Here is a 9,769-nt window from a genome sequence, read left to right as displayed (position 1 = left end):
CACATGGTAGAGAAAAAAACAGGTGCACTTAATTTATATGAGACAGTAAGAATAGTTTAGTAAGGTTATATTTTGGTACTTTTTATATGATTAAAATACTTTTAATTGCTCCAAGTATTCACTGACACTGGGATTTGACATCAATGGCAGTTAAGAGCTTATTGAACACTTATGCCTGAATACTGGACCATTTCCAACCTATTGAGGGCCACAGATATGACTTTGTTAGCCTATACAAACAGTTTTTCCCTGTTTTGTTATGGCAATAATTAATATTTAGACTAATGACATCGTACTCAATGGCAAAAGAGTGATTAGTATTTAAATGTGAGCAATAAATCGATTGTTTGTTCCCCACAACTTTTGAAACGCGATTCGAAGCCACAATAATGTCCGCTTGGCTTGCCGTCTGTTGCCACGGTGATTATGACGCTACAGAAGCTTTTTCAGATTAGCCAGCCAACGTTTAGCTAGCCAGTGAACCTACGGTGTTAATGAGTAAACGTTACTAAACTAACCAGGAGGAGTGACAACCAGCGGTCATGTCGTCTGTTTTAGATGCTCTCTGGGAAGACAGAGATGTTAGATTCGACATAACGGCACAGTAAGTTAACGTTTCTTCACTGAAATATTTTGGTACAACTCCACCTTCGTTGTTAGCTCATCTACGTTAATTAGCTAACCAAGGTAACGTCAGATAAAAAGGTTATTCGCATGCTGTGAATACTACTAGCTCAAGGCTTTCCTGATAATTGTGTTTAGCTTCACATTTTGTATTGGGGAAAAAAAGTTTAACGGCTGCTGTATGTCACGGGTTGTCGTAGGTTAGCTTAGTGCTAGCATTGCTGTGACCAGCTGTAAGACAGTTAGCTATGTGAAGTGTCAGGGCTACAGCTATCACTAATCAATCTGTCCTGCACGCAGACAGATGAAAACACGTCCAGGAGAAGCACTAATAGACTGCCTGGACTCCATAGAAGACACGAAAGGAAACAACGGCGATCGAGGTAATGTTAGTTAGCTATCCTGAGGGTTAAAACTATCTGGGCAGTGTGTGGTTAGCCACCTAATAACTAACGATGTTCACCTTTTTGCAGGTCGACTGTTGGTGACAAACCTGAGAATCATTTGGCACTCTATAGCTCTGCCAAGAGTCAATTTGTGTGAGTACAGCTGCTGGGTTAAAAATGCATTTACTTGTACTGTTTGAGTCTGTCTCACCAACAACACATCATCTGAATACTTCTGCCCTCTCTTGGAAATGCACAGCATAAATTGGCCTCATTAAATGCTACCATATGAACATATAGTATATATATTACATATTTAGTGGCTTTTCTGTGCAGCATACATTTAGAAAACTTAATCTAAATCTTAAGATTTTTTGAGTGACCATTGCCACCAGTTTATGAAAATATAATTCACAAAAAATTAACTGATAACTGGAAGAAGCAAAGTGGGTTAAACCATGTAAAGAAATCAAGCAGACCTAACATCTGTAATTCTTTTCAGCTGTGGGTTACAACTCCATCATCAACATCACAACGAGGACAGCGAACTCAGTGAGTACAGCTTTCTCAGATTTCTGTTACTATTAAACATTTTATTATTGTCCGGTTATTTCTATATTATCTTTTTACATTTTCTCACACTTATCCCATATACTGTTTATATTATTCAGTCTAATCTATCAAGGATAAAGCTAATCGCGGCAGCATTGTTTTAACATCCTAATGTAGCAAATAATAAATCATGTATATAATAAATGACATGTAAACATGCTGCTTTATGAATCTAAATATTATTTTCTAGAAACTTAGAGGCCAAACCGAAGCACTCTACATCTTAACAAAGTCCAACAACACAAGATTTGAGTTCATCTTCACAAATGTGGTTCCAGGGAGTCCACGGCTCTTTACTTCTGTCATTGCCGTCCACAGGTAAAACACTGATGGAAATGTTTGTTTCTCTGATTGCATTTGACACAAAATGTATGTGCAGCTCAAAATCTTCAAATGTATTGTTTTGTCACAGGGCCTACGAGACGTCTAAAATGTACAGGGACCTGAAATTGCGAGCTGCTCTCATTCAAAATAAGCAGCTTAGACTGTTGCCCCGTGAGCAAGTGTATGATAAAATTAATGGAGTTTGGAATCTATCCAGTGATCAGGTAATGGACCTTGAATATGTGCCTGTTTCAATAAATTCTTTAACTTGCTTTCTTTTTCAGTGTGCTTAACATACTACAATGTATTTAGAGTTTTTAATAAAGTTTAATAAGGAGTGCAGTTGCATGGAAATGTTTTTTAACAATGTGACGTGATTTTTCTCAATTAATTACGTTGTTTGTATGTCACTTAGTACTATTACCTGGATTGATGTTTTCTTTCTTTTAGGGTAATCTCGGAACCTTCTTTATCACCAATGTCAGGATTGTGTGGCACGCCAACATGAACGAGAGCTTCAACGTCAGCATTCCTTACCTTCAGATTGTAAGTAACATCTATCCAGTTCTCACTTTCTCTCTCACTTGTCAAGTAAATGGGCAAAATGAGCATTAATAGGGCAATAACAAGATGCTGGCTTCTTAAAGAAACAATGGATGGATATTCTTAACAGCATATACAGTATTGAATGTATTAATACATTTAAGATAACAAAAAGAAAAGGCAGAAGAGTTTTGGTCTAAATGGGTTTTGACTTACAACTCCTGTTGCCTTTTTTTCCAACTCCATTTTGATTGGTTAAAATTTACAGGATTCTCCTGTTTCCTTTTTTGTGTTGCTAATTTGTGGCTCAAAATGTTACTAAACTAAACCTTACAATATGGCAATTAGTACAGTTAACAGATACTGTAATGTAGATAGTAATATGTGAAATAGTATCATAACAAACATACATACTCCATCTATTATGTGCAATCCGTGTGGTTGTTATTTGGCTGGTTAGTACCCCTTTTTGGTATTTTTTACAATGTGCAAGAGTGTGTAAATTACAAAAAACACTTAAAGGGCTCGTCTGTAAGAATTTTGGTTTAAAACATTCAAGTGAACAATCACATTCAACAGAAACAACAGTGTTGACGATATGTCTAAGGGGTCTGTGTACTGTTTTGCAAAGATATTTACTGAAGTTAGCATGTTAAACAGCTAGCCCAAGACTGTTATGTCTCATGATACCACTCTACAGTGGTACAGCTACAGTGAGCAAAAGTTAGCAGTTACTCTGCTGATATGCCGCCCCTATTTGTTTGCAGTCACTTAGACAGGTGGCCAGTTCTTACATATTGCACCTTTTTAATATATAGTATCCCAAAAACTACAATAAAAGAGACACATTTACAGAGTGAGCCACCTTCACGAGTTCTGTATATCCACATAGCTAGAGGCATGAGTTGTTATATTTGTTGAGTTATTCATTTCACCAGCACTGTGCCACTAAAGCACATGAGCTGTTACTGATTATCCTGTTTGTGTAATAAAACCATGTATTTTTACTCTTTCACTGTCAGACAATGAATGCATTTTATTTATACATTTTTAAAATCTTTTTTTCAACAAAGTGGTCCATCAGGATAAGAGACTCAAAGTTCGGTTTGGCTTTGGTGATTGAGAGTTCACGCCAGGTAACCTGTTTTTTTTTTTTTTCTTGCAGTTTGATTGACAGATTACAATGTAAAGATCTGATATTATTACGAGTTTCCTCTCTGCTTTTGTTTCTTTTAATTTACAAATACACTCCTTCTGTCCTTGTCCTTTTTGTTTGCAGAGTGGTGGATATGTGCTCGGGTTTAAGATCGATCCTGTGGATAAGCTTCAGGATGCGCTTAAGGAAATCAACTCATTGCATAAGGTGTACTCTGCCAACCCAATATTTGGAGTGGAATATGAAATGGAAGAAAAGGTAAGCAGCTGTGCACAACATAACAATGACTAATCCCTAACACCTTAATAGTGAAACATTAAAACATGTCACAAACTGACTCCGATTTACTCTAATTTCTGCATCTTTTTTACTCTATATTCCTACAAATGTTTTGTGGCTGTTTTTTTGCTGTGTTTTTTTTCACCAGTTCACCTGATCTTGTTGTCATAGCTCTGTTTTTGTTGTCCATATGATTTCAGCCACAGCCGCTGGAAGAACTCACAGTGGAACAGCCTGCTGATGATGTGGAGATTGAGCCTGATGAGCAGACTGATGCTTTCACCGTGAGTGTTACACTCATAATCACTCCTCCGGTAGTCAGTCAGGGGTTTAGTTTTCATACTCTCAGAATAGCTGTCTGCTCATGTTCCTCAGCATGATGAACGAACATGAATTTATGTTGCCTAGTGCTCATGTTTGTATGGAGTGGTGTTCCATCAAACAACAATAATCTGTTAATATCACAGCCAACTTGGCCCTGTTGGTTGGATTAAATGTGTGAATTGTGTGTTGTTTGCCAACAGGCTTACTTTGCTGATGGAAATAAGGTACATACTCACAGTTTTTTCCTATCACCAGCTTTTATTGAAGTATATGTTTTGTAGTATGTTGTGTGCTAACATTTTGAGTTACTTTTTGTTCCAAAGCAGCAAGACCGAGAGCCAGTGTTCTCTGACGAGCTCGGCCTCGCTGTTGAAAAGCTGAAGGAAGGCTTCACACTTCAAGGACTGTGGGAAGTCATGGGCTGAAATAATATAAAACATGTATTTACTCTATGTAGATATTGTGATAATTAAGGCAGCAGTATATTTATTTATAGGCCAGGTGGAAAATTGTACACTTTGTGCATAGGTACTTTTTCATAAAAAAGGAAATACATGTGTGACATATTTATTGTTGGGATATTTGTATAAAACATATTTTCTTGTAGTGATTAGAATGTAAAATCTAATGTTCTTTGTATTATGTAAATGTAATAAATGTATTTAAATAGATATTGAAGAGTAATTTTTATGTTTCATGGATGAATGTAGCAGGTTTGTATTTGTTCATTTGTATGTGGAAAGAACACAATGATCTCAAGCTAAATACATAACAGCACAATGCACTAAAGTATTTTAAAAATCTAAAGACAGGATGAACCGTCACCACCTGTGGCAGCAGCTGCTCACTGACCCTGTCTGCTGGTTAGATAACTCCCCTGAGGACGTCTCACACTCACACTGAATCACAGTGGAGTCCAGTGGTCATAACTATCAGTGAACTGTGATTCACCCCACCATGGTTGAGGTGAAAGTCGCAAGTACAAATATTACTATATTACTTGAGTAAAAGTCTTGAAAGTATCAGATATTAAATGTACTTAAGTATAAAAAGTACAAGTTAAAGTAAATTAAAAATATATTTACTTTGTAAATACTGTGTACTATGGCTACTATGTGCTACTTTGGCTCTGATACAGCATGCAATATGGAAACTAACTAGTAACTACAGTTATCAAACCAGTAGTGAAGTAAAAAAAAAGTACAATATATGTCTCCAATATGTAGTGGAGTGGAATTATAAAGAAACAGATAATGGAAGTACAATCATCTCAAAATATATTTTAAAGGTGCAATATGTGTGATAATCAACCACCTGTCAAATGAATACTCTAAACAGACAGGGGGACAGTATATCACCAGAATAACTGCTAAAGTTAGCTAGCTCAGTAAGCCACGCAGCTTCCGTCTGGACCGGGAGTTTGAGGACAAAGTGTTGGCATGATAACTTCAGTAGAACTAAAGTTCTTTGAGTGCAAAGATTTTAGCCCTACTTGTGACTAACCAAAAACATGAGTTGGTCACACCTCTGCCCTAGAATACACATGATTGTAGTAAATGCCATCCATATCTGTCAACACATAAAGTACTGTAACAAATGCTCCTGCCATTGTGCATTTGGTGCCTTAGAATTCTCATTTGCTGTTTTCCTTGTTTCCATCCTCTTAAACAGACAAAAGTAAATGACATGAGAGATCACAGGTTATTTTCGTGTGGCCACACAACAATGTTGTTACTAATCACCAGGGTGACGAGGCTCCACAGTCGTTTTTACTCTATGACAGCTGTGTGAGCTCTCTGGTTTGGCCAACCTGAATTCCTCACAGATGGGATGCTTGGCTATATTTAGAGGGGCACGGTTATATTGAAGTGGCTTCAGACCTGGCTGCCTATAGTTCTCTGTCTCCACCAGCTAGGTCAGTCTGTTGTGAACTGCCCCACTTCTTCCATCAACTTCCTGTCTGTTCAGAATGGATCCCCAAGGCTTGAGGGAAGATCTCCGTCTGTTTCAAACCACTTTGCTGCAGGATGGACTCAAAGAGCTCCTGAATGAGAACAAGTTGATCGACTGTGTCCTAAAAGTCGGAGATAGGAGCATCCCCTGCCATCAGCTCATTCTGGCAGCTTGTAGTCCTTATTTCCGGGAGATATTCTTCTCAGCGGACGACAAAGACATGGACAAAAAGGAGGTAGTTCTGGAGAACCTGGACCCTGGTATCATGGAGGGGATTGTAAACTACATGTACTCAGCAGAGATTGACATCAACGACAACAATGTGCAGGATATTCTGACTGTCGCCAACCGCTTCCAGATCCCCTCAGTGTTCACGGTTTGTGTGAATTTTCTCCAGAAGAAGCTGTCAAAGAAAAACTGTCTCGCCATCTACAGGCTGGGACTGATGCTGAACTGTGCCAGACTGGCGATGGCAGCGCGAGATTACATCGCAGATCGGTTCACGAGCGTAGCCGTGGATGAGGACTTCCTCGACCTTGCTCCAGCTGAACTTTTTGCTGTGATTGGAGCAGATGCACTCAATGTAGAGAAAGAGGAGTTGGTGTTCGAGACCCTCATGAGGTGGATCAGGAAAGACAAAGAGAAGCGCGAGAAATCTTTAGAAGATGCCTTTGATTACATTCGTTTTCGTTTACTCCCGGAGAAGTACTTCAAGGAAAAGGTGGAGAAGGACGACCTCATTAAGGCCAATCCTGAACTTCTCAAAAAAGTCAAAGTCATAAAGGAGGCGTTTGCGGGGAAGCTTCCTAAGAGTGAAAAAGGAGAGGAGGAAGGAGAGGAGGGAAAGCTGCCTGGCTATCTGAACAATAACCGCAGATACGGTATGTACGCCAAAGACGTGATCCTTATGATCAGCGACACTGCTGCTGTGGCCTATGACGTCCAGGAGAACGAATGTTTTCTTGCTGCCATGGCAGAGCAGGTCCCACGAAACCACGTCAGTCTGACATCGAAGAAGAACAATCTGTACGTGGTGGGGGGACTGTTTGTAGATGAGGAGAACAAAGAAAACCCGTTGCAGTGTTACCTCTACCAGGTATAGACATCTCATTAACATCGCAGATGCACCGAACACATCAGAAGTAAATTGTTTTTTCAAAAAAATCCTCAAATGTGTTTTTCAGTTGGACAGTCTGGCTGCGGACTGGACTGCTCTGCCACCCATGCCTTCCCCCAGGTGTCTGTTTGCGATGGGGGAGTTTGAAAATCTCATCTTTGCTGTGGCAGGGAAAGATTTAGAGTCCAATGAGTCTCATGACACTGTTCTGTGCTATGACACTGAGTAAGTCCAGCACACCAACCATTTGGATACGTTCTCTGTTTTTACTGTTGAACACATTTGACTTTATCTGCCATTTTTTTTGTAGAAAAATGAAGTGGACTGACACTAAGAAGTTGCCTTTGAAAATCCACGGCCACTGTGTGGTCTCTGAGAACGGTCTAGTGTACTGTATCGGAGGCAAAACAGATGACAAGTAAGACTGCAACCCCATTAGATTGTATATGAAGCCAAAATCAGGTTTTACATTAATTTTGTTGGGAATAATTTTTCATTTCTCTCTGGTAAAGTAAAGCCACCAATAAGATGTTTGCATACAATCACAAGAAGTCCGAGTGGAAGGAGGTGGCCTCAATGAAGACAGCCAGGTCGATGTTCGGTGCAGTTATCCACAATGGGAAGATTGTTGTCGCTGGAGGAGTTACTGAAGACGGCCTCACAGGTTCATGTGAAGCCTACGACTTTGGAACCAACAAGTACGTTTATTATAACAATAAGCATAGGCCCCTCAAAGTGCAAAGGGTGGTTGTTGTTTTACTCTGATACCAATTTGATTAAGTAACTGCTTTAAATCCATATAAAGAAAAAAGTCAAAAGAAACTCTCTGAGATATTTAAGGACAACTAAAACACAACAAAATGGAGATGTCACATTGATACAACTGAATGCACCTTGTTGCAGGTGGTCACCCTTCCCAGAGTTTTCCCAGGAGAGGAGCTCAGTGAACCTGGTCAGCTGTGGAGGCTTGTTGTATGCTGTAGGAGGCTTCGCCATGGTGGAGAACGAGAACAAAGAGTGTGCACCCAGCGAAATCATTGACATTTGGCAGTACGTAGATGATACAATATATTTCTTCTTGTTCACTTTTGCAGTGATGACCCCCCTAAGACACTGTATGATGGTAACTTGTTTTCACTATCTTACCAGGTATGAAGAGGACAAGAAACAGTGGACTGGCATGATTAGAGAGATGCGTTATGCAGCCGGAGCCTCCGTTGTGTCGATGTGTCTGAATGCAGCCAGAATGCCCAAACTGTAACAACAGTCCAGGGACATACGAGCAAGGACTTTGATACGAGGGACTTTGACATAAGAGGGACTTTCACTTTACTGCTGTAGGCAAGAATATTACGCACATGCTCTTGATTAGTGGCTCCTTTGACATTTTAACATACAAGGCACACGTCTCTTTTGGCTGTTCTATGCGTTCTTTATTTCTCATACAGGAAGTCATTGAAGTCTAACACTGAACAGTTGCTGTTGTTTGGACCAGACATCATTGTTGTTACTGACCTTCAAAAACATATCACTCATTGACGGATTCCCCACCACCTGACTTCCATTGACCCATTAATGTGAGTTTTATTGCTGTTAACTGGTAAAGGCTTGCATACTGTAGAGATTCCTCTGTTATTACAGTCAGTTACAACGTGTAACTCAAAACTATTCAATATTAAAATATCTTCCACAGACTCAATGTGTCTATTTGACAGATTTGATTACATTTTATTCTTGTACACAGTACAAGGGTGGAGATTCTTTCTCCCGGTGCATACTGATGAGAAATTTAATTGTAAACATTTCAATACTGCTGTTGTTTGTTTTTATATCAGAAAAGTATCAAGTAATTTTTCATTAGTCATTATAGGTTGGAATCAATGTTTAGTCTTTAGAAAATGTCTGCAGATGAGAGGCTAGATATATCAGCTGGTGTTTATTTTGAACCCTGTTCATGCTGAGGGTCATCATGTTGACTTCCACAAAAGAGACCTGTTATGCTTCTTTGTTTACCTTTCCTTCAATGTTTTCGAAATGCCGTTGTGCATGTAAAAGGTCTTGAAAGTGAAAAAGATTAAAGTTCACTCCAAAAGAAGCTCCCTTCTCCCACAGAAAACCCTGCTCCTGAAACACTTCATCAGTAGTCCCACCTTTAATTCTGTGACTTTGTGACATCACAATATGTCACCATGTTACACATTTAGGGGCCGTCCAGAAGAGAACGCTCTTTTGCAAAAACGCACATGTATTGCATCGTTTTGGCCGACCGTCCACACAGATCCTGGAAAGGCACTTTTTTGAAAACGGGTCTCAGGGTGGAAAAATCAGAAAACACAGCCCTCCCATTTTCGCGTGGACGGCAAATCCGCATACTTTCCGAAACGATGACGCTATCGCCCCACCCCTCGACCTCTTGCCTTCGACCTCTGAACCCTGTGACGTCTCATAACA

The 9,769-nt window shown here is 39.6% G+C and overlaps 2 protein-coding genes across 3 annotated transcripts; both read left to right on the top strand.

The window, feature by feature from the left end:
* The first annotated feature begins 409 nt into the window (after positions 1-409).
* Positions 410-4,919, top strand: bbs5 (Bardet-Biedl syndrome 5). Of its 2 annotated transcripts, none has more exons than XM_030427419.1 (12): positions 410-604; positions 925-1,007; positions 1,098-1,163; positions 1,513-1,562; positions 1,813-1,940; positions 2,035-2,170; positions 2,397-2,492; positions 3,563-3,625; positions 3,769-3,903; positions 4,125-4,208; positions 4,449-4,472; positions 4,575-4,919. In XM_030427419.1, the coding sequence occupies exons 1-12, from the start codon at positions 543-545 to the stop codon at positions 4,671-4,673; spliced, it is 1,026 nt and encodes a 341-aa protein (XP_030283279.1). In that variant the 5' UTR covers positions 410-542; the 3' UTR covers positions 4,674-4,919. The 2 variants fall into 2 exon arrangements, with proteins under 2 accessions (XP_030283279.1, XP_030283278.1); XM_030427418.1 differs by having other exon boundaries at positions 4,572-4,919.
* A 1,201-nt stretch (positions 4,920-6,120) lies between these two features.
* Positions 6,121-9,027, top strand: klhl41a (kelch-like family member 41a). The gene is made up of 6 exons (XM_030427466.1): positions 6,121-7,297; positions 7,386-7,543; positions 7,629-7,736; positions 7,831-8,016; positions 8,222-8,368; positions 8,468-9,027. Exons 1-6 carry the CDS (start codon positions 6,218-6,220, stop codon positions 8,577-8,579), a joined length of 1,791 nt encoding a protein of 596 aa, XP_030283326.1. The 5' UTR covers positions 6,121-6,217; the 3' UTR covers positions 8,580-9,027.
* The last annotated feature ends 742 nt before the right edge of the window (positions 9,028-9,769 follow it).

The sequence above is a fragment of the Sparus aurata genome, chromosome 9 (assembly GCF_900880675.1).
Source record: "Sparus aurata chromosome 9, fSpaAur1.1, whole genome shotgun sequence".
Classification (NCBI taxonomy): domain Eukaryota; kingdom Metazoa; phylum Chordata; class Actinopteri; order Spariformes; family Sparidae; genus Sparus; species Sparus aurata.
Note: the sequence above shows the minus strand (reverse complement) of the source record. Positions and strands in the feature narration are given on the sequence as shown.

Excerpts from the sequence above, each read along its gene's own strand:
- bbs5 (XM_030427418.1), top strand. The coding sequence starts at position 543 with ATGTCGTCTGTTTTAGATGCTCTCTGGGAAGACAGAGATGTTAGATTC. Across the intron at positions 605-924 it reads AGATTCGACATAACGGCACA|ACAGATGAAAACACGTCCAG; the intron begins GTAAGTTAACGT and ends TCCTGCACGCAG. Across the intron at positions 1,941-2,034 it reads TCTGTCATTGCCGTCCACAG|GGCCTACGAGACGTCTAAAA; the intron begins GTAAAACACTGA and ends GTTTTGTCACAG.
- klhl41a (XM_030427466.1), top strand. The coding sequence starts at position 6,218 with ATGGATCCCCAAGGCTTGAGGGAAGATCTCCGTCTGTTTCAAACCACT. Across the intron at positions 7,544-7,628 it reads GTTCTGTGCTATGACACTGA|AAAAATGAAGTGGACTGACA; the intron begins GTAAGTCCAGCA and ends TTTTTTTTGTAG. Across the intron at positions 8,369-8,467 it reads GAAATCATTGACATTTGGCA|GTATGAAGAGGACAAGAAAC; the intron begins GTACGTAGATGA and ends CTATCTTACCAG.